General features: G+C 38.3%; 1 protein-coding gene across 3 annotated transcripts; it reads right to left on the bottom strand.

The window, feature by feature from the left end:
- Positions 1 to 158: 158 nt before the first annotated feature.
- LOC131348099 (flotillin-2a) lies at positions 159 to 21,174 on the bottom strand. Of its 3 annotated transcripts, none has more exons than XM_058382701.1 (11): positions 20,956 to 21,174; positions 13,899 to 13,980; positions 10,385 to 10,475; positions 4,834 to 4,957; positions 4,393 to 4,511; positions 4,051 to 4,164; positions 3,851 to 3,970; positions 3,077 to 3,291; positions 2,775 to 2,958; positions 2,347 to 2,496; positions 159 to 2,089 (listed from the first exon to the last, which is right to left on the bottom strand). In XM_058382701.1, exons 1-11 carry the CDS (start codon positions 21,002 to 21,004, stop codon positions 2,051 to 2,053), a joined length of 1,287 nt encoding a protein of 428 aa, XP_058238684.1. In that variant the 5' UTR covers positions 21,005 to 21,174; the 3' UTR covers positions 159 to 2,050. The 3 variants fall into 3 exon arrangements, with proteins under 3 accessions (XP_058238684.1, XP_058238683.1, XP_058238685.1); XM_058382700.1 differs by lacking the exon at positions 10,385 to 10,475 and adding an exon at positions 9,738 to 9,828 and having other exon boundaries at positions 20,956 to 21,172; XM_058382702.1 differs by lacking the exons at positions 10,385 to 10,475; positions 13,899 to 13,980 and adding an exon at positions 9,738 to 9,828 and having other exon boundaries at positions 20,956 to 20,974.
- Positions 21,175 to 25,062: the final 3,888 nt, after the last annotated feature.

Genomic DNA, 25,062 nt, shown 5'->3' with positions numbered 1-25,062 from the left:
AAATCAAATATTTGGGTCGGCTGATCTGCTGTGGCGACCCTAAACAGAGAGAAACAACAACAACAACAACAACAACAACAAGTGCTATTCATATGTCTGCATATACAGAACCTAAAAGTGATTTACATTAAGACCAAAAAAAATAAATAAATCCCAAGTTTCTGGCAAGCATTTTATTCTCATTAGATATTCCGGGTTTCTACATAAATTGTTGTATCCACTTTTTTTTTTTTAATATGGAGTGAGGTATAGGTATACAGTAGTGAAAAGGCATTTCACATTTCGTCATCTCAGCGTTAACTAAACATGACTTACGACAAACAGGGAGTCAAAAAGCATTCGTTTCACGACTTGTGTTGAACAAGGCATCGTGCCGATTGTTACAAAATATTGCATAGTCTCCGGTGCTCTTTATACAGCATTTAATATATTGCGGACACGGCTACATTTCTCATATATTGATAGGTATAGTTACATTTTGCTAGTATTCATAAGAAAAAGAATTAAAAGATTAGAAATACCTGAAATAGTTGGTTGAAATAGAAATGTTTAAATTGATGAAGCTTCCAAAACGTACTTTCCAGACGAAGAAACAGATGCTTTTTAGCATTATGACATAACCTCGGTTAACCAATTTCGATTTGTATTCATCGATTTATTTTTGAAATTCTTACGACTTCAGAATAACAGTATGGTATTGACGTAAATACTCTCCATCTGAAATTGAACATCACATATAGAAAGAACAATGAAGCTACAAGAAAGAGCCTTTATAGACCATTTTAAAACACTGACTATCTGCTTTAGCTATTCGTTAAATTGGAAAATAGCACGATGGTGAGCTGATATGGTCCCACTTCAGCTGTGACAGAACCTCTACGCTACCGAACACCCAAAACAGCCGTGATTTTTCCACCCAGATTTCACAATACAGTATTTGTATTGGTTAAATGCACTATATATATATATCTGATGTTCACATTAAAGCCCTGGAACAGCAACTGGAGCAGCACACAGAAAAATAACAAAACCTTCAACACATATATGATTTTCTTTCTTCCCCCTCCATTATTCAGCGACAAATCACTTCTAGGCTATTTCAAAACACACTTCTGTGTCGTAGCCTTGATTTACCCTGACATGAACTTTAAACAAAAACCAGAAAGAATGACAACATATAAAATCCTAAGTGTGAAACGACACTAAGCACTAACACAATTAAAAAATAATAATAATAATAATAAATTGAAAGACTGTTTAAGTTTCATATTCCTACTAAGTTGTAGGTAGATGTACTCCGGCTAAAACTAATTTAGGCAGCAGACACGTTTGGTGATTATCTGTTGATAAAACTACAATTCAGTAACTAAATATCTATTATACAAATTTGTGATCTCAAGTGACGTCCATTTACATGAAGTTCACCAAAACGGTGAGATCTGGAGCTTGACAATATGCTAGGTCGTTATGTATGCATAATATTGCAATCGAGTTACAGTGATTTGTCGGCTGTAGAGTAAACTGATTATGCACTTTTTCGAAACAGAAATAAAACGGGTATGTGTTCACACCTGAATGAACCTGATTCAGTTTAATTGAACGAATGTTAATGTACCAGCTGAGGTTAATCCCTTTTTAGTGTAAACTGCGAAACAAAACAAAAAACCCAAAGCCAGTCACATTTTAGCCTCATTAACTTGTTGCCCAATTCAAAAAGGTTAAAAGATAAAATTGTTCAAAAACCGAACAGATGTGCATGCTCTCCTATGCATTGTTCAATCTTGATAATATTTAACCTGCAAATGCAAGCACTGGTTTAGAAACTCACCATTATAATATAATAATAAAAACGTGTTAATAGGATAAAGAATACCACAGGAACATAAAAAAAACAAAACAAAATTAAACAATGGACATAGTCTGTTTCTAAACATAAGTGGCACGAAGGATAAAATAATACCTCTGCTTTCAGCCAGGACTGAATATCCTGGTAAGGCATTAAAGAGTTTTTAAACTGTGACTAAAAAAAGGCCAAAGAGGTGAAGAATCTTCATGCATGAGCAGTGGTCATTTTCTGCAACAAAGGCATCTGCAAAAGGGAAAACAGTCTGTTAATGACTTCTCGCCTTCTATCCAATCTGAAATAGTCAACAGAAAATACAAATAAAAATGTATAAGATAATAATCAAATAAAAAAAGAAGAACGTTTCATGTGCATCAACTTTATTATTTTTCCCACTTGTATATATGCACATTCTTCCCAAGGTCACTGTATTAAAGCTATTGAAAATGTAACTGAATTAATGATTTATTAATGTGTTGCACTGATGTCCCATGATGTCCTACCTTTGTCAGGTCGACTCCTGTGAGGGCGTTAACTGTGACCGGTAGCTCGGCCAACAGACGACTCACTTCGCCGGTCACACGGCTGCCCTCGCCACTCAGAATGACGATCTCGTTGGTCTTGCCCAATGGAGCCGCCACCTTTCCAGCAATCTGTGGAGAATCATTTCACTGGTTGGTTAATCTGTTCGATTCGATCGTTTTTGTGCTTGTTTTACGTAATCCCAGTTCATTTCCACTAAGCTGCTTCTTCCCCAGTTAGGAGAGTTATAAGCAGACAAGAACACTTCCTCTGAGGGTCAGTAGTTTACTACTTTACAGCTATTAAATTTGATCAGATCCCTTCCCATCTGGCTACAATCTAATTTCATACTAACCAATTGAATATTAACTATTTATCATGCACATTATATTTATATATTCATCTATACCTTGGGCAGTGCCTCTAGGACCAGTGCGGTTTTCGCTGCTTCTCCGTACTGCTGGTAAGCTTCAGCTTTTAGCTTCATCTTCTCTGCTTCAGCTTTGCCCACAGCTTCAATCGAAGCTGCTTCAGCCTCTCCAATCTTCCTGATCTTCTCAGCTTCAGCTTGTGCCGTCAGCACCTTCTTTACTCTGTTAGAAAAAAAATGGATAATCTTGCTCTTGAGAATTTTATACATTACAGTGCCTGACTTTTTAACTGCATACAGTTAAACCATTTCCCTTAATTTTATTTTTACTGTCTACATACTTGTGTCCTTCAGCCAGCTGCTGCATCTTGTAGGCCTCGGCCTCAGCAGGCCTCTTCACTGTGGCGATCAGCTCCTTGTCTGTTCGGACAATTTCTTTCTCCTCAATGGTGATTTGTTTCTTTCTCTGCACAACCTCGATCTCGATCTCTTCTAAACGGATCTTCTGCTGCTCCTTAGCTGCCTGCAGCTCGTACGCCAGCTGGGCCTCGGCTTTCTGAGAGAGCGAGAAAAGAGACGGAATGGATGCACTTTAGATAATGGATGCACTTTAAATATTACAGTCCCCCGGCACAGCAGTGGTGGAGATTCTGATCTCACTACATCTGGAAAAGCTAAGCTTGTGTCTCCCCACTGAATTCCCTGCCTCAACATCAAATATCCCAAAGGCCTGGGTATAGCAACCGTATTGCTTAGACACAACACCTTCCTTGTTTTGCATTTCATTTAAGTTCTGATTTAAAATGAGAGCAATAATACATAATAATTAACAGATTTTTTTTAAAAAGTTTGGTATGTCTGCCCTACTAATCTCTAACAGAGATGTGCATCATGGTCTGGGGTAAATATAATGTAGCATTCTCAATATTAGCTTATAATTTACACATAAATGATACACCCTGTTTATTTTGCATAGTTCAAGCAATGCATAGTTTAAACCTCTACCCTAAATCGTGTAAAGTTCACTGCTAGATAAATCAGTTGACAAACTAATCATCATGAGATTAGCATCTTCCCATTTCAGATCCCCGACTACTCATCATATCCATCAATACCTTTGTATTAACTTCCTGGTTGAAAGCAGCTTTCTGCATCTCCAGCTCTCTCTTCGAGTCAGCCATTTTAGTGTCTGCCAGAAACTTAACGTCCATCATTTCCTTCTTGCATTCTGCTTCCTGTAGAGAAGAGGAGATGGAGCATGAGTGAGCAGACAAAATCGATGTAAACCAATTGATTTGAATTACGGTGTATGTACCCTGATTCCAGCATCTCTCTCCGCCTCTGCTACACCGATGTCTGCATCTCTCTGCACAGCCGCTGTCTGGGTCTTTCCCAGTGAGCTCAGATAATCCACTTTATCGTAGACATCCTATTAAGACACACACACACACACACACACACAAAATCAATACACACATATACATGACATATAAAGGCGGGCACAAGTGGCTTTGAAAGTCAGCATTAAAAATAGACCACACTGAAATGACAATTAATTGCATTCCATTCTATTTTATTCATTGGTTTTCTCAATACAACACATAGCTTTATAACTACATAATACTCAGAATCGCACATAACACTACAATCTGCTCACCTTAATAGTGAAGCTGAGAATCTCAATACCCATCCTACCCACATCAGGAGCTGCCACCTCCCTCACCAGGCTGGCAAACTGATCTCGGTCCTGGTAAATCTGCTCCACCGTCAGAGTGCCTAGAAACACAGGTCAGACATGGCTTTTAAAAAAAATGCTTATGGAATATAACAGGGCAGACAAATGGGAGGGAGAGGAAGAAAGACCGTCTCTTCATCTAGAGAGCAAATACTCTTTTAGATGGCTATCTCCAGACTCTAAGATTGTAGCACATCACTTTGAAGCCCATGTTTTGATTGACTTGACCATTTGTGCTGACGCTGGTCTCAGTAGGTTACTATGACGTACTCTATGTAGTGATATACTTTAATGTGCTGGTCTCAGCATGACGGTGTATGACAATGATATTAACACATGTAGAAGTAGACAGGGCTGACTAACCCAGAATGGAGCGCAAATGACCCTCCAGTGTCTGTAGGATGACCCCCTTAATTTCCATCACAGATTTACCCAGGAACTGTTCACAGGCAAGAGATAGTAGCTCGGGGTCTGTCATCACCTTGACCTGAAAGCATTGTGTACACAGACACACAACGGAAAAATAGACAAGGACATATTTCTGTTCACACCCACACAAAAAACAAAAACAGAGACTAACAAAACAGAGAACTGAACTGAAAAATATTTTCTTGGATGCTTATGCTACAGTTCGATATTTTACATACAAGAAACACTTAAAACATATGGAAATATTAATTGGTCTAAACGTTTCCAAACTAAATATGATCAGCACTATGTATAAAGTCCACTTTTAGCCAGACTCAGGACTTCGTGAAGAATAACTGTGTAGTCATGTTCTCGAAACATCTACGTTTAAATTCATCATGGACAAGAACTAGCGTTTCCCTGTATTGAGGAAAAAACAGAAAGCCTGTTAACTTGAAACACACTTAGAATTCTAAGGGCAGTTGTTGAAATTTCTTCACAAAAAGGTTTAAAATGTGGCTATATAATGCAAAAAAACACGGGTATGACACAAGGCAGTGTTGAAGCTAAAGGGATATTTCCGTTATTCCAGTCATTTCGGTGTTAATGGTCTCACCGCTGAATACGGGCTCACTTTCTGTAGCTTGCTGGCTGGAATGAGTTTCAGCAAAGAAAGACTTTAAATGGAACTGATGTGTCCTGCTGACTCCCTTGTCCAGCTCACCTTCATTACTATCCTACCTGATAACAGAGCTTCCACACCATCGTGCTCCTGACTCTGTCCCATTTTGTCAGGGAAACTGCTGCTAGCCACCTTAATTTCAGCATTTTGAAGGTTTTTTTGAGCAAAAATGATGGTTAGCCATTTTTCGGGTTGTTTCATCCTGCATTCCTCACACCATTTATCAACCCTGCTGTTTAATGTCAGACAGTTCATGTTAACAGGTATTAGGGGTTTACTTTATAACTGGCAGAAAGAAAAACGTTATTGGCATCATTCTAACAAATAAGAGCAATAACTCACAGTGCCTTTGTTTCTTTACAAGTAAGCGCTTCTGAATCTGTGTTGCAAAAAAAGTGGATCAATAAGCTGTATAAGCCAGGGGTTTAATCATCCATCCACCTTTTCAATAAGCACTAACTTTTATTTGTCGAGAAAAACGATGGTGGACTTTGAATGTGCATGGCATCCAGACGAGAATTGCCTCAATTATATTAAATTTCATTGCTGTGTTTTATGACTTTGGTATCTACCACACCTCTGCATCAAAATGGACTCATATCTAGGAACGCTCATGAAATGTTCGGTCATCTGCTCTTTCGGACATTCCCAATGTTCACTCATCATCAGAACATACAGTACGTTTATCTTTACCTTAGTGGGCCCTTGCCAGTAAAATGGGCTTTTCCCCTCTTTTCCCTTGTCTGACATCATACAGACAAGATGGACACTAAAGCTGATGCCTTTTTATACCATACGAGTCAGCTAAAGCTTACAGACTCTGACCCAGCCGTTAAATCACTCCCAACTGCGTGAAAATGAAAATGTATAAAGCTGCAGCCTGTGACCATGAGCCACTAGACAGGTCCATCAGGAGGGTTTATGTTCCAGAGGCTAGAAATAGCTCTCTGTAAAATAACATAATACACGTTTAAATCATACAGAAACACATTCTGAACAATTCAGTCAAGCGTTCAGCAGAAATTATGTGTGTTTCAACAACTGCCCTTTTAATTCCCATAAGTGTAACAAGAGAAGTAAATAGGTCGTCTATTTTTTTCCACTCAGTACAGGAAACCTCAAAACTTTGTCTGTGGTAAGCACACACATCCTCAACACCTAGAATCACGAGGTTATTGCTGTAAGAAAAACAAACAATGTACAAAAAGGTTGTAAATTGCTGAATTTGTATAAATACTGAATTCCGCTGCTGTGAAACGGGAAGAGAGTGAGCTGGTTCTTTGGAAAGATTCATATCAACACTACTAGGTGTGCTAACAAAAATTTTCTGGCTTCAAGCAGGAGCTTTTTTGAACTGATCTGAGTCCAGTTTGTAATTGCAGAAGCTGTCTCGCAGCTTCCCAGCCTCAGATCGGGCATCCTGCGGCCATACACTTACACCGAGGTAAATGTGGAAAAGAGTGGGCAGCCACTTAAAGAACACTTCTTAGTGCTTTTGATTGACGGTGCAAATGTAGGTGGTGGAAACATCATGCAAGATCAAATACAGACTCCTAAATGACCCCCAGTAATAGACAGGGCGTTGAAATGATTTGCCAGTTTCAAATGTTAACGTCGTAAAATGGCGGCGGTCCGAATTAGAATTGAAGAAGATATGAATACATTAATTCTTTTATAGGAAATGTCTTATTGGGAGTCATTTCAGTTTCTTCTGTGGTCCAACCAGTGAAACATGAGTGTGTGTGTGTAGATGGAAAAGTTTACACTACCAACTTTAACCTACAGAGGGCGCACGTTTCAGGCAGGCATTCAAATCACAGCTGCATGCATGTGTGACAGCACAACCCTCCACCCCCTTCATGTACAAACACAATCATTCTCACAACAGGATCAAACACAATGAAAGGGCAAAATGAATAAAAGTAATGAAAAGGAACTGGAAAAATAAAAAATAACGTTAATTTAAATAATAAGTGAAACACAAGGTTTTGGCAGGGCTCATCTGGGTCTGCTGCTAGAAATGTTTCAGTTAATAGGTCCTGAGGAGGAAGTGAAACAACGACCCAGTCTGTTTGGCTATTGTGCATGAAATGGGTAAGGCGGGGAATTATGATCCAAGCTCGTCCTGTCCTAGATCCACTTCATGGTGCCCTTAGGGGACGTTAGGAAGTCTACGAATGTTAAACAGACTTTCCTCATTTCCTTTCCTTGTTTCTTGGCTCCTCCTTCTAGCGATATTACAGGATGAAGTGAAAGAGGGAGAAAAAAAGAAAGAAAGAAGGAATTGATGGTAAATGTGTTTGCTATATGAGTCAGTCTTGTTCAGTAAAACATCACTTACTGATGATGTAATGCTCATGTCTTTCCTTATTTATACTCAATGATGTCAGGGGACCAAGTAGAGAAAATTAATATTCGTCTTTATTATTATTATTCGAGGTAGTATTATTATTATGCATGCTATGGTTTTTTTTTATGATTTTGATGAAATATGAAATACAGCATGATCTCACAAGTCTTCATACTAATTTTTCCCAAGTCCATAACTCTGCAACTCATCATAGAATCATGATTCCAATTTTCTTCTATTACTAGTTTACAGTTATGGGTATGATTGCAACTATTGGTCCTAATTAGAGATAAGGATCTCTAAGTCATAATGTCTGCATAGTCAATCAACTAGTGCTTGGATCCCATAATCGCTGCTTGTAAATAAACTGACCAGGCATAACATTATGACCACCTGCCTAATAATGCGTTGGTCCCCCTTTTGCTGCCAAAACAGCCCTGACCGGTTATGCACTGTGTATTCTGACACCCTTCTATCAGAACCAGCATTAACTTCTTCAGCAATATGAGCAACAATAGCACGTCTGTTAGATCGGATCACATGGGCCAGTCTTCGCTCCCCACGTGCTTCGGTGAGCCTTGGCCGTCCATGACCCTGTCGCCGGTTCATCACTGTTCCTTCCTTGGACCACTTTTGATAGATACTGATCACTGCAGACCGGGAACACCCCACAAGAGCTGCAGTTTTGGAGATGCTCTGATCCAGTGGTCTAGCCATCACAATTTAGCTCTTCATCAAACTCAAGCTTGCCAATTTTTCCTGCTTCGAACACATCAACTTTGAGGACAAAATGTTCACGTGCTGCCTAATATATCCCACCCACTAACAGATGAGGAAGATAATCAGTGTTATTCACTTCGCCTGTCAGTGCTCATAATGTTATGCCTGATCGGTGTATCCTGCTCACTGGTAATACAGTTTTGTTTTAACTAGCTTATTGTTATCGTCTATGAGGTGGAAAACCTATACCACGAAGCTACAATGTCACAAAGTCATGTACAACAATAAAAAGACGTTTGCGCAGGAAGTACTTATGTAGCTTTGTGAAGTCTCAGTGTGTGTATGTGTGTTTTTTGTCAATCAAATGAGATGCAAAAGCAGAACTGGACTAGTTGTCGGTTGAAAATCTGGTTCCATTAAGTTCAGCAAAACCTCCACTGGAATAAATAAGCATGCGCCAAAACTTGAATGAAAAGAAGAAATCAAATAAAATACAGAAATACAAAAATCAGTGATGCACAGCTGGCCCCCTTTTCTTGCCCCGGAGCTGATTTTTCAAGATTTCTGATTTTCAGCATCCGTGAAATATTTAATAAAATATGTAGACTGCATTCCAAATCCCAGCCCTCAGTTAAGAAACCAATCACTTTAAAATATAGGAATATCAGCATCACTGTAATAGGTAGGTTACTGATTAAAAGTTGTTGTTTTTTTTTTTAACTGTTGTTCATATTGATTTATAATTCTAACCACCGGTAAGCCATGCTTTAAATGAAATTTATATACTGATCAGTTCATTAGAATAACGCACATGCTTTACTTCGGGCTACAAAGGCTGCATGCTTGGTTGTGGGTGGTGAATTTTAATAAGATTTCATTTTTAAAAGACCAATTTACTCTATTTTTATCCGGTCAGTGCTAAGAAAGAATGAGTCACTGACCGTTTGTTCAATCAGAAACCAAGAATGAAAGATATCAGCTTATGTTGTTGCTTGAGTGAATAAGTCTGGCACTGGAGCTAGAAAATTAAATAGGTTAAAGGGCAAAAACAGAGTTGGGGGGGGGGGGGAATAAGCCTGTTAAAAAGAGGAGGTGCTCTGGGTTTACCTGTGCCACCCCTGTGACTGTAAGCGCTACCCCTTCCGCTGTCTCAACATCCTCACACTTGGGCTGCAGGGTCATAATCTCTAGTGTTATCCTGCGGGAGACGCAAAGAAAGGAAAGAACAAACCAAAAAAATTGGGCTGATGGTCTACGGAAAGGAATGGAGGAAGGGAAGGACAATAGGTAAGGGAGGACATGAAAACATACGCACACACACACAAAACAAAGCATTCACACCACATATGTGATCCATCTGCACTGTATGACTTCAGAGATAAATAAATATACAGAATTGATTTCCATATATAAATATATATATATACGCTTTAGACAGTGCATATGGAACCTTTAATGCATGATAGTGCAAAAAAAGCCAAGAGTGTGTTGGTGACAGCTGACTCTCTTTCCCTCTTTTCACTACAGAAGAACACCATAAAAGCAGCACTGCGTAAGTAACAGTGTGGATATGCCCAGACCAGGGGAAGCAGAAAGACATGCGCATGTGAAAACAGATTTCCAGACCAGCTTTCTGCTGCCACTGTTTATTTTGCCTCCAGCTGCCCTGCTTTTGTCGTTCTGTCCAGTGGATTTGTTTGTTTGTTTTTTTTTTGTTTTTTTTTTAACTGTTTGCTCAGACTGGATCGGATTACCTGAGCCACCCCGGTCACATCCAGGGGGACGCCCTCCGACGTTTCGATATTCTCACAGCGACACAGGACGGTTATTACTTCCAGAGAAATTCTTTGCAGGCAGGTGAGCGGAGAGGAAAAGGGGGGGGAGTAACAGGACAGCAGAATATTATCACCGCATTAAAGAAAAACATGTTCTGAGTTCATCATAGGTTAAAGCTAGATCATTGCAAAGTGCTGTGTGTCTTCCTTTTTTTCCATGTTGTCACACCCTCCCGTTTAAACACCATCTGCTACATGGGCTGTTAAACATTATCGGAGGTGCGGTCACTCATTTTGACCACCATAAAAGTTATATAAAGATCGTACATTTTGATCATTTCCACAACGTTGCTGTTGATCTTTCGGCTGCTCCACAACAATTTCCTCAAATGCTACTCTGTGATATCGCCCTGAATTTCTTCATCCAGATGCTTTCATCAAGCCAAATTTTCTTTCTTTGAAACCTTTTTTTGTTTATCCTAATCTGGCAGCACAATACAAACAATGTGCATGATGTATTTCCTTACATGTGCAAAAGCCTTTGTCCTACACGTCCCCGCATCCGAGGCCAACCCCTGAACTATCCACAAACAAACATGCCAGGATGTTCTCTTGTCGGAAATGATCAAAATAAGTGATAACAGTTTGAGGTCTGTTATATATTTGATATATTCGCTGGAGTTGCTCTTTAAGACTTCTTATCTGAGGAATCATATTTTCACCACAACAAAAAAAAAGGCCAAAGGCGCCTGTGTCAGTGTTGAATTGCATCCCACCCCTGATTTCTCATCCGCCAGCTCTCTTTTGTGCTATCAGATCAGGGGGAGGAAAAAAAAAAAAAAAGGTCACGTGACAGGGTGGTGTGTTTTCAAATCATCCTTCGAGGCTGTGTACAGTTCAATAAGACACAACATCTGGCTAGACTTGTAGCAATGGGAAGTATATCCTGACCCATTCTACATGATCGTGATTAAAATATCATTAACCCTTCAGCTCAGCTTCTCCAAAATCCAGTCTAGGCACATCTGCTCCTCTGAAAACACGAACACTAGCTCTGCTTCTCCTCCTCCTCCATTTCATCAAATTAGATTAGCGTGACACTAACAGCCGCCATTAAGCTGATTGCTGTGCTTCGTGGCAGGAAGACGGAGGGGAGAAAGAACTCATGAACACCACCCTGACCTCACAACCAGGTCCAAGCTCGGCTTTTCACTATTCAGAAATGTGCATGTCTTCATCAGATCCTTCTGGGAAGTCGCTGTGATAGATATACAAGGGAAGTCCCGCAAATATCTGGTATGGAATTCCGCGCATGCCTTTTAGTTACTAACAACAGTCTCCTTACACACACACACACACACACACACACACACACACACACAACATCCAAAGTATTTTTGGCACAGTGCCCCACTGCTCAAAGCACTCTTTTACCGAGCGGCAAGCTTAGGATCCCAGCGAAAGACAAGACTGGACACAGAGCAAAGCAGGTTAGCATGTTGCACATAGAGGGTGACATTTAGAGAACCATTAAAAGAGCAGAAACCAAACATTATACATTTAGGAACAACAATGTATTCCAATCAGCAACTGATTAAAAACATATCAAAGATATATAAAAACAGCAGGTTAGGACCAAGCAGTTGGCATAAGAATGATGTGAAAAATAATTGACAAAAATAATTGAGCAGGATATTTAAATGTAATGACGACACTAAATCTAACTCAATTTGACTTAGGGAGTAGAACTAGGAGGCTGAACTTCATGAGACCTTGCAACAAAATTGATAGTGTTTGCTTTCCCCCACACTGCAGTGTGTGTGGCTCTGTGTGTGTGTGTGTGTGACAACAGATGACAAACTGTGTATACACATATGCAGGAGAAATTATTTGTGGGCCCCTAGTTTGACTCTTCATGAACTGATAGATGTGTTATTTAATCCTGAACACTGGCACAGTGTTTCCATTATACGGGGAAAAAAAGAACTGCTTCTCGTCTGAACAGAGATGGCTAGACCTTATCCCTAACATCTTTCACTCGCTAATCTGAAAACAACCAAAGCAACAAAAAACCTCAGCCAATAAAACTACAAAATATAAAACACAACATTAAGTATAGGTTGAAGCCATATTAGTGTAGTTACTACTACGTTTTTATACATACTGCAAACTGGTAAAATAATTAATCGTGTTATTGTGCACAATTAATTGTGACTTTCGCAAATGACCAATAAGTATTTTCCCTTCTATAAATATCATACAACTGCTACCAGCCCAGGAAGGTGAAGGCTAAAACATACTTCCTCTGGGTCACCTGAAGCTGCCAACTGCATCTTTTGCACAATCGTAAGAAAGCACTATCTACCCCTTTCCGCATGAATTAGCTCATGCATGCCTACAATCGGCTAGCATTGTGGTGAATGATAGGGGAGAGAGAGTATGCTATCTCTACTACCCGGAGAATATAGCCAGTTTAGCTCCCTTGGACTCCGGATCTGCTCCTCTGATTCACATTTACAAACTAAATGATGCCACATATATTACCAAAAGTTTTCAGACGTCTGCCTTTGCATGCGATGTAATATAGAGTTGGTCCACCCTTTGTAGCTATAACAGCTTCAACTCTTTTTAAAAGGCGTTCCACAAGGTTTAGGATTTTGTTTATGGGAATTTTTGACCATTCCACTAGAAGCGCATTTGTGAGGTCAGGAATTGATGTTGGATGGGAAGGTCTGGCTCGCAGTCTCTGCTCTAATTCATCCCAAAGATGTTCTATAATGTTGAGGTCAGGACTCTGTGCAGGTCATCCCCAAACTGTTCCCACAAAGTTGGGAGCATGAAATTGTCCAAAATGTCTTGGTATGCTGAAGCATTAAGAGTTCACTTAATGACTGGAACTAAGGGGCTGAGCCCAACCTCTGAAAAACAACACCTGAATTCAATGATTTGGAGGGGTGTCCCAAAACTTTTGGCAATATAGTGTATTACACCAATGTTCACTTAACGCAGAAAGGTTTATTTAATTTAACGAAGCATTTTCCACATTTGATTTAAAATGTTACATCGAACTGTTGAAGATGACAACCGTATAATCTGTCTACTCTCATTTTACGGTCACTATGACCACCAACTAAGTGCAATTGTGATGTTTAAAAAGGAAGCAGTCTGGTTCCTTGCACTACATTATACTAAAGTCCTTCATTGCATTAGAAGTGAAGTGATACTTCTGCTCTTGTCAGAGCTACAGCATGTTATCCTAGTTTACGAGGTTCATCAATATAACGTACTGGTAATTGCTTGGTCGAGGTATTTAATCACTGCTGTCCAGGAAGCTCTATGAAAAATGTGCAGCTTCATGCACTGCTCAGGTGAATCAAGCTGTGTTATGTGAGACACTACTGAAAGCATTAAACAGGTCTCTGTGAGTGTTCTCAGGATATACAGCAAGGCAATATACCTTTATAATGAACAACTAATAATAGATAACTCTTACTTTTGTATGTCTGTGAGAAGCCACCATGCCCATGCCCATCCTCCAACTGTGTAGGTCTTCTTATCAGATCCACAGCAACCACCTACGGCAACACATCAAGGACAAGTCAAACCTAAGCTTTAACCTGAAATCAGTTATTCGAATCAGAAAACCTCATGCATGATTATAATATTGTTTAAATACCTAGGTATTGTTTAAATACCTAGATCCTTACTGAAATGCTGATTTGTGTTCTGTACTCATCATGCAAGGATGTAACTGTGTGAACTCTGCATATTAATATATGTATATAGGTTAATGCACAGGAAAGCCCCCAAGCACTGGAACCTTCTTCAAGGTCCCCACGTTCTTCCTGGAATCTGTGCTCACTTCAAGTCTCCTGATTTCATATCTCACCACGAGTCAAGCCACAGGTAAAGCCACAAATGTGCAAAAGGTAAAGTAGTGAGCAGTCAGTGAGCATGCAGCTGCATGGAGACAATATCTTCACACTTTTACTGTTTGTGAGAAGCAGACATGTCACAGGTTTCACACTTTTCCCGTTTGTGCCTAGATTTATCACCGTAAGTGTTGCATTTTTAATGGGTTTGACAATTTATATAAGGTCAACATATTGTTTTTTGCTTTTTTTAAAAAACATCATAATTTTTTACAAATTATTTTTAGTAGAATTATTTTTAAAATTATTCGTAGAATTATTTTATATAATAATTTTTATTATTTTTAAAATAAAAAAATTCATTAAAAAATGTATATTAAACTTTAAAACTGGTGTTCTTTTCCCTTTCTTTCTTTCTTTCTTTCTTTCTTACAAATGTAAACATTTTTTTCAGATTATCTGAAAAAAAAAAATTTAGAGCAGAACTTGGGCTTAGATTTCCAAAACACTGGACTGATCTGCACACAGAAAAGCTTTTACCTGCTAGCTAAAAATTTATACACCCTGGACGTGACATTTATTCACTCAATCAACTTCAAATGTTAGATAAACAAAAAAGCCTTTGTAAGGAACTACAACTACATCAGGATATCATTAAATAGCACATAATTCATACATTGTTTGCTTGATAGCTGATTATAGGTGCACACACAAACAGAACTGGATGTCTAACAATTTGCACAAACAGACAATTGTGTTGCTGTGTGAACAGCAATGGATAGCAAACATGATATGTTGTACATTAAATTTTAGTCCTCCACTGATTAAGGATAAAAACGTGCAGCCCTGATCTCTCTCTCTCTCTCTCTCACACACACACACACACACACACACACACACAATGATTTCTGTCATGTGAACATTTGACATAATCGACCACCCAAATGTTTCACTTTTATGCTGATATCCAATACTCAAAATCCCATTAATCACGTGTTTTTTAAAAGATCTGATTCCTAAAACCTTCATCACTACTCATGTGGCGTCTTTTGAGAAAGAAAACCATGAACGTTCCACTACAGCAGAGCGTCCACGAGCTGTGAATCAGAACTGTGTGTTTCTGTTGTGAGACCTTCCCCTATTAGGAATTGGGTTAAATATCACATGGTTGCTTGAGTCATGGCAAGGAAGGACAGTCTGCTTTATGTGATTGTAGCTGTATAACACTTTAAGGGTAAAAAAAACCCAAACAAAACAGGCCACTCCATGTCCCATCCTTACCACACAACCCTATACACTGTATTTTGGAGACTAGCAGCATGGCTTGTGTTGCTAAATGCAGTGTAATATTTAACAAACTAAAAAAGCATGCAAATACAGGAAATCAATAAGGCGTGTGCTTATTTAATTTCTCACTGGCAGCTTTACGCAGATTCTAGACAAACTTTAGCAATTCTGTACACATTAATGACTAGGACTTGTGTCATACTCAGTCCTCCATTCAAGCTGTGTTGAAATATGAAACTAACTCCATTCTACACCTCCGGCTAGTGTTACATATTAAAACCTGAGGCTCCCAGATTTCCTTTTAGTGTGTGAAACGTTTCAACAAACATCATTATTTTTCTGACTTTCTCTCAAACACACACACACACGTCCCTTTCCACACAAACACACTTATAGCAGAGTTTCCACTGAGACATTCTCAGCTGTCCGAGAGCTGACGTGAGGCCACACAGACACTTACAGTCACGAATGCAGTTATGAATTGGTGCAACATTATCCTAACGTCAATAAAAAAAAATCTGTGTTTTTTGGCCTTGTGTCAAGCCTGGAGAAAGCTTTGCATCTGGATACACAGACTATTACAAAATAACTTTGACTTCAAATGCAATCCTATAACCGCCTTCAAAAATTACCTTTAACTCTCGTACTCGTATCTACTAACAATAATAATGCTATAAAACAATGTTACAGACACATGCTATGTATCCAAGAACAAATCCTAAAACATGCTTCAAGAAATTTTATTTTAGTGTCAAGGCTACACTACACTATATTGTCAAAAGTTTTGGGACACCCCTCCAAATCATTGAATTCAGGTGTTGGGCTCAGTCCCTTAGTTCCAGTGAAAGGAACTCTTAATGCTTCAGCATACCAAGACATTTTGGACAATTTCATGCTCCCAACTTTGTGGGAACAGTTTGGGGATGACCCCTTCCTGTTCCAACATGACTGCACACCAGTGCACAAAGCAAGGTCCATAAAGACATGGATGAGGGAGTTTGGTGTGGAGGAACTTCACAGAGTCCTGACCTCAAACCGATAGAACACCTTTGGGATGAATTAGAGCGGAGACCTTCGAGCAAGCCTTCTTGTCCAACATCAGTGACTGACCTCACAAATGCGCTTCTAGAAAAATGGTCAAATACTCCCATAAACACGTTCCTAATACTTGTGGAAAGCCTTCCCAGAAGAGTTGAAGCTGTTATAGCTGCAAAGGGCGGGCCAACTCCATATTACATTCATGTGCATGTAAAGGCAGACGTCCAAAAACCTTTGGAGGACGAAACCTAAAATATACTTTAAGGAATAGAATTTTAGTGTCAAGGCCCATACCAACATTAAAGACAAATCAAGGAGATCTTTGAGTTGTGTGACGCACCTGAATAGGGTTTATAGTCTTTCTGCACTGTAGATATATTCCTGGTCAGTGCTATAAAATTTTAAATGCTTCTGAAATAAAAATAAAAAGCAATCCATTCAGTATTTAACTCTGCTAACTGACCCATGAAACATTGCTGTGCGATGAGATAAGCTTCTTCAACACTACTCGCACACGTAGTGCTTCCTATTCTTGGCTATCTTTGACAATACAGTTTAAAATCATATGACTCTGAACATAATTTTAATAAGGTAGAACTAAAAATGGATTTATTTCAGAAAAAAAAAAAATCTGGTTGATATATAATATTTCAAAAACCGTAAAAATCCCGACATCCTCAAACTCTATCTACGACAAACAAACCATGTTGTGCGAGTATAATTTACACAAGAGTCACAAGTTTAGTTAATATATAGACACTAGAAACATATAAAACTTTTACAGAAGTCAAAGAGAAGGATGATACAAACAGCACACAATATCAATAATCACGTGTACACATGAGGATGTACAATTACGATTGTAGATCCCTATGCGATATTGCACTGCTGGGATATCCAGTGACAATTATCCTGCTTATAGATTTCATTTCCAGACCTACAACCCCTTACAAATGCTGCTTCGGATCTCTGTAATTTAATAATGGAGTTACAACTAATCTAGTCCTTCTTGTAACTAACTTGTATGCCTGAATTACCCTCCAAATATAGGCTTCTTCTAACATAACGAAGAAAAACTATTTCGGACATCTAAGCTGTTTGGATCGACTCCAAAACCCGATCTGCTCGTCCGCTGTTTACAAACTTAATTCCATAAACATCCTGCGAACATTTAACCTCTCATGCTAATGAGAATGTTGGATGGACAAATGGACAGAGTGTAAATGAAGGAATAAGTAACATTTCTGTAAGACAAACATAAAAGGAAACTATCGAGCTTGGTGTGATTCGACCCGATTCTAATTAGTTTGTATGTTTTCTATAATCATAAGAAAAATAGACGACTGTATATTTTTACGATTACTTGTACTATGATGTCAAAGCAGAGAGCTCCTCTAGAGATCGTGAGCTCGGATCCCGATGATGCCACACCCAAAACGGTCAGTGCTCTCTGATTGGGAGAGACATCAGACTCTCTCTCCCTTGTCATTCACAGCGAGCTCATGTATATGGAAGGATGGATAGCGCTTTCTTCAGACTACAATGTGATTGGCTCAGAGGAAACGTCTTAGCCTTCATCCTCTTTGACTGGCTGTTGTTGAATGATAGCAGGAAGCTAACTGGTGGGTGGTAATTGGCCAAGATTAAATTAGGGAGCCAAAAAAAAAAGAAGACAGGCTCCTTTGCAAAAATGTGCAAAGGTGCCAACCTTCACTCTTAGCCAATCACAACGTACTCTGAAGAAGTACTGGCACAGGTCCGGCATTGCTTAACCAGAATGCACAGTGTTAACACATGGGCCATTTCCCTGTTACGAAACCATACAAGGAAAAAGTACAGCTGTTCGTTTGCCTTTCACACTTCTTTCACTTTCTGCCTCATTTCACCTCAGCAAAACGATGGTGGGCTAAAAGACAAGCAAAGCCTTTCAGTGTGATGCATGTTCAGACTCGCTTTACGGCTTTGTAAATGGTCGTGTAATAAGAAGTCATAAAGCTGTATTTACCTGGGTTTAAGGTAGATTTTCTGAAAATGACAGCCACATTGTCTGAATATAACAGTCTATCCTGATCTCACAAGCCCAGGCAATGCTTAAGGGGAAACTCCACCCTGCCTGCTAGTGCGTCTGGCCTTGCTGAATGTTTGAAAAAGTAAAAATAAAAATGGGATGCCGGGAGCCGCTGATAAAAAGCTGTGTGACACGCCAGAGCTCCATTTAAGTGTCTTCCTGTTTCATATCCACTCTCTCAACGACATCGATTGAAAAGCCTGGTTTCTAAAACGTGTTAAAATATATGAAGGACACATGCAAATTCTAAAAGTATCAGCAGAATTCACACATACACAAGAAAAAAAAAAACGGCAACAGGAAATGCTATTAAACAGGAAAACCAAACTAGGTGTATGAAATTTGATGGGGAGGTATAAAATCTCAACATCTACACATTTTATTTGTAGCTTTCAGTCATCTTACAGCTCTGTTAGTTAAACTGGCTCCAAGTAAACAGACGATCATGTTTACAGAAAGCCCAGGCAAGTTAATAAAATGCTTTGCAGAAATATAAAACAGAGGTGTGAAGTAATTCTACACACCTCTATTCTTCTGCTAGATGCTAAACGACATTTTGCTGCTATGTACCTGTACTTTCACTGGAACTAAGGGGCCGAGCCCAACCCCTGAATTCGATGATTTGGAGGGGTGTCCCAAAACTTTTGGCAATATAGTGTATCTTTGACGGACAGTGACGTTCTATACGCACTTTTGTTTAAAATTCCTGCATCAAGGTGTCTGTGAGACTATTCTAGCACAACAAAAGGTTGATAATGCTTATCTTACTGTAATGTACATGTCTTTCTCTAAATGGAGCCCGTTTTATCCACTAGTCAACAGATTGAATCATATAAAACAAAAACAAAAAAAAAATCTAATTAGGAATAACCTAAGGGCTATTTAAATGTGCATTCCAGACAAGCTAAGACTATTGAAGGCTGTTAGTTCCTAACATACAACTGCAACCAAATCACACACTCACAAACAAAATAATCACCCTGCATGCATTACTAATGCAATCATGTGCTTATATTGCAACAATGACTGCGATACGACTCTGATTAGACAGATTTGGTTCAAGTGTTTGTCGAAAAAAGGTAAACAAACTAGCCGTAGACTTTCCACTGAGTGAGTAATATGTTTTCTGCTCTTTTCTTAGAACAGGGTACTATTTTAAGCTTAGATGGGTGTGATGTTCATCTTCCTGATGAAACCATGCAATGTGTAGCCAGAAATATAGGTTAGACACACTAAATTATTTACACAATAAATAAAGGGCTCGTTTTAAAAGATGCATGACTTGCCTCATTGTAAGCTTGGGCTACGGGACTGGTTTCTAAAACATTTCATAATCCCAATGAACACACACCAAGCATTTACACTACAATGGAGTTCACTGTGCAAGAAGTCAAAGTAATTGTACAGTGCTAATGGGTTGAATTGCTGGATACGTGAAGAGTGATTCACAAATGGAGAGATAAGAGTTTGACATTTGCAGTGAGTTTTGCAATCCTTAAAACACGCTCCTCTCCATCACATGACCCGCGGATGTCAAACTCGCTTCCTTCAGCACCCACAATATTGACTTGAATTCCTCAATGATCACGAGCTCATTTGACTCATTTGATTCACCCGAGCGTTTGATTCAATTGATTCACTAGTCTTTATCGTGAATCTTTTTACACACAAAAACGCAATGAAACCTTTACACAACAATAGTTCAGTGTGATTTAATCATTTTAGATGAATGTTTTTGTCGGGAAGGAAACCAAAGCTGATATAAACAGTAAATTCCCTAAAGCAATGTGCATTTGTTTGTTTTTTTTTGTTTTTTAACTCGATAACGTGCACGCGCACTGTCGTGAAGACTGAATACTAAACGGCACCACATTGGACTGAACAGTCTACCACAAATACTAGGAAATAAACCCATGTACAGTGTACCGCTTACAGCGAGGGATGAGTGAGTCATTTGGGATTCAGCCATGTTGTTTACGATAACGTATGCGATATACTCGCCATGCTAGTAGCCGAAAACATCGCTGGGCTCGCGCTCGTGCTCCATATCCCTGAAGTGGAATTAGCATAACGTTTTGTTTACATTAAAAAAAGAAAGAAGAAAAGGCTTTGTAAGTAGCTATAACACGCGTGATTTTCAGTCTCGCGTACGATGAGTGACGTTAAACAATGTTACGGTGGGTTTGTGAGCTCACGTTTCCCAACGGAGACGATGTAGAACTCGCACGTGCTAAAACAACGTTGCTATAAGCAACAGCTAGTAAGGAATAAGCGAATGCTCTTACCCGAAACTACCAAAGCTTCGTTTGGTCCGACCGTATGGCAGTTTCCCATAATTTCTTTCGTTCAAAAGCCTTCGGTGAAATATCCAAAAATGCGCTTAAGCAGTCCTTTATTTATTAAAAAAAAAAAAGGGCGCCTCAGAAACAGATCACGATTCTGGTGAAAATGGCGAAACCTGACAGTCACAACATCTGATCTGGACGAGCAGGAATTTACGCTACAGTGAACACGCCCATCGTGTTTCCAACAAACCACGCCCATTTGGATACCACAATCCACGCCCATTTGGATACCACAATCCACGCCCATTTGGATACCACAATCCACGCCCACTGCTGCCTCCTAAGTTCCACTATACATTTGGTTTGATCCTTCTGTTTAATTTCATGTTTAATCAAAAAAAAAAATCTTTACATTTTATTCGATGTGCTATGCTACGTTTAATATAAAAATTGGTCTATTAAGTACAATGTACTTTGGAAATATTATTGATATTTTAATGGCTAAAAAGGGCAATATTTTCACTTATATACACACTAAAAAAAAACTGATAAGACGTTAAACATGATGTTATTATAAATGTCACATCATTTCTTTTTCTCTCATAAAATTCATGTATTTATTTATATCCTTCATTTTTTAAAAAAAAATATGCAAAAATTAATAAGTACAAAAAAATGCAATTTAATATGAATCTTCTTTTTTTATTGATCTACTTAAAATATTAAATTCAGATTCGAATTTTTCTAGAGGAAAATAAAACACTAATAATAATAATAAAAACGAAAGAACAAAAGCAAATCGGTATAACTAAAACATTAAAAACAGAGAATATTATTGAGAGTATTATCAGTGTTCTTGCTTTCTTCAGCTGCATAAAATAAAATAAAATAAAATAAAAACCCCACCAAAATAACATTTCCACTCTTTGCATTCACATACATTTACATTCATGTATTTATCCAAAAATTAGCCTATTATTATTATTATTATTATTATTATTATTATTATTATTATACTCTGAAAGCAGATAATGTACAAATATTGTTTTAGAAAAAAACAAATAAAATGACTACAAATTACATACAAATTAATGTTATTGATCACCCTTCACCAAACAAATCCATTTTAAAATACATAAAATAGGATAAATAACACTTAGTAAAATGTAAAATAGTATATTTATATCTAGAGTGCTGAGAAGGTTAATAACAATTCAATTCAATTCAATTTTATTTGTATAGCAATGTTTAACAATGGACGTTGTCACAAAGCAGCTTTACAGGAATATATAAATTGAGGATATGCATTTTAGACGTATAAATCTGACCTACAACAAGAAAACAAGAATTTCATGGGTTTTGCAGTATTCTTACAGGATAAAGTCGATTGGGATGCATTAGTAACTGCTGAGCAAACAGCTTCTATTAACTTTTCACTCTCAATCATACACACTTCTTTGAAAAACGTTATAACAGTAAATTGCATGGTTTTAGGGCCAGTAAGCTAGAATTCTTGTGCTTGATTTCCACCTAGTGGCTATTTTGAGGCCATTCATTCAGGCTAATAACAGTGAGTGAATGAGATTGACTCTAAATAGAATTTACAGCTAGCTACTTTTCACTTTAGTTAGCAAACCAGAACTTAATTAAGGTGTCTAGCAAGCAAGGTTTCACTGTAGACCTACATTTTTAAAGAAAACAGGCCACACAAATTACCAAAGGAAATCACGTCATCTACATTGTTCTAGCTGCCAAGGGCAAAATGACCTTCATGTAAAGTGAACAAAAGCATGCCAACAACATTAGCCTGCATTGTGGCCTGTTTATTCACTTCTGGGAAATTCTGTTGATTGATTAGAGTTTCAACTAGCTAGGTTAGTGACAAAGAGCAGCACAAAGTACGTCTTAATCATCCAGATAACCCAAAATCTAAACTTGTCAATAATAGACAAGCTAAACCAAATAGTGGATAAAAGTTTTGTTGACTAGCTTCATTTTTTAACTCTTTCACTCTGTTGCTTCAGTTAGGCTGATAGATAGAATTAAGCTTCAGAATATTAAAGCTTAATTAAAACAAAACTTTAATTGTACACACATGGCTAACATAGTGCATTACAACTGTTAGGCATCCTTACACTTAGGAGTGACTTATACATGGTGTGCAAGATGGCTGCCATATATATCCGTCAGTCATTTGGTGCATGTGCTCGACTTAACCTTTAACCTCCAAGCTTCTTCCCAGTGTGTCTTCACCTAATCTGCCTTTGTGCTGGTCAGGGCATAATTCTGGACACTATAAAACGTTTCTTTCGGCACACTAATATATTATCTGTCTGGTGAAACAGTTGATATTTCTAACTAGGGGTAGCCTTTGTGAAAGAATACAAGTAGAAGCCCTTTGGTATGATTGAACATTTGAGGAAACTTTACTGTGTGTTGTAAACTGCATTTATGTGTTCGTGAACATTCAAAAAAGACTAACATGATAATTTCTTGTAATGTTTTAAAGTCTTCCTGTGATTTATTAGACTTAGAAGGGGATCTTGTGTTTTGATGGTGTATTACATCAGGTGTAAATTATTTGCACTGAACATTACAACTTTTTATCCCTTAAACTCCCACAAGCCAATGGTGGGTTGAAACTTTTCTTTCTTTTTTTTTATTATTAGTCACTGCAATTACGAAATAATTCATAGTAGTTATATGCTTTAAGATGATAAAGCTAAGTGTAAAACTCTAAAACCTAAAAATGACCAAACGGGGTCAATATATCACTCTTGGGGTTCCAGTTTTTGTACATTTATGTGGCAGAATCTTTATATTCTTTATAATAACTTTAAGTTTTTTCTAATAACTTGTATAAAAATCGAATTGTCGAATTCTCCAATGTGATTGGTTGGAATAACAGCAGCTCTAATAGCAGGGCTGACTGCAACACAACCCAGGTTTATATTTACGCTGTTGTTGTAATATGTTATCGCTCCTTCTCAGGGAATTTTATGAACATAATCTAATGATTATGCCTAAAAATAAACAGATTTTTGTAACATTCAAAGCTGTTCCTTTACGTTTTCTGCCATAGGAAAGTCTTCATGGTGGTGGACTTGAAAAGATTGAAATTAAAAGCGATTATAAATGGCTCCATCATACCACTTTGTCATTGATTATGTTCCTGTAACACCATGTAATATGGTCTGATGATCTTTCAAACACAGATTCATCTACAGTGTTTAATACAGTAAGATGAAGTTTTATTGCTGTTGAATAATCATTTAAATCAAAATCAATTGGATTTGTGCCTGTTTTCTGTCATGTCACACTCCATACCTGTGTTTAATGGCTCATATGAAAGTAGACACTCAGGGTTTAAGAATTTAAGAAATATTTCCGGGGTTTTTTTTTACCTAGCTTATTATGGGAAATATATTCATAGAAATGTTCCAAAAAACAAAACAAAAACGTCTATCTTCAAAATAAATTGTGATATCAAACCCATTCTGAGATGCCCCAGGTGTTTATTCATAAGCATCTACAATTTGTTATCCACTACAATTCTGTGTAAGGTTATCCCACAGAGGGAAAAACAAAAGTCCTGACTCATTTTATATCATACTGGCGTCAATACATTAATAAATTTGTTTATACTGATTGAAAATGTCTGGTGAAAAGGGATAAAGGAATAATTCTGTATAAATTTGGATGCATCACATACACCAATCAGGCATAACATTATGACCACCTGCCTAATATTGTGTTCTTCCCCCTTTTGCTGCCAAAACAGCCCGTCATGCACTGACCCGTCATGCACTGTGTATTCTGACACCTTTCTATCAGAACCAGCATTAACCTCTTCAGCAATTTGAGCAACAGTAGCTCGTCTGTTGGATCGGATCACACGGGCCAGCCTTCACTCCCGACGTGCATTAATGAGCCTTGACCACCCATGACCTTGTCTCCGGTTCACCACTGTTCCTTCCTTGGACCACTTTTGATAGATACTGACCACTGCAGACCGGGAACACCCCACAAGAGCTGCAGTTTTGGAGATGATCCAGTCGTCTAGCCATCACAATTTGTCCCTTCATCAAACTCGCTCAAATCCTTACA

This window comes from Hemibagrus wyckioides, linkage group LG28, assembly GCF_019097595.1.
Source record: "Hemibagrus wyckioides isolate EC202008001 linkage group LG28, SWU_Hwy_1.0, whole genome shotgun sequence".
In the NCBI taxonomy this organism is placed as follows: Eukaryota; Metazoa; Chordata; class Actinopteri; order Siluriformes; family Bagridae; genus Hemibagrus; species Hemibagrus wyckioides.
Note: the sequence above shows the minus strand (reverse complement) of the source record. Positions and strands in the feature narration are given on the sequence as shown.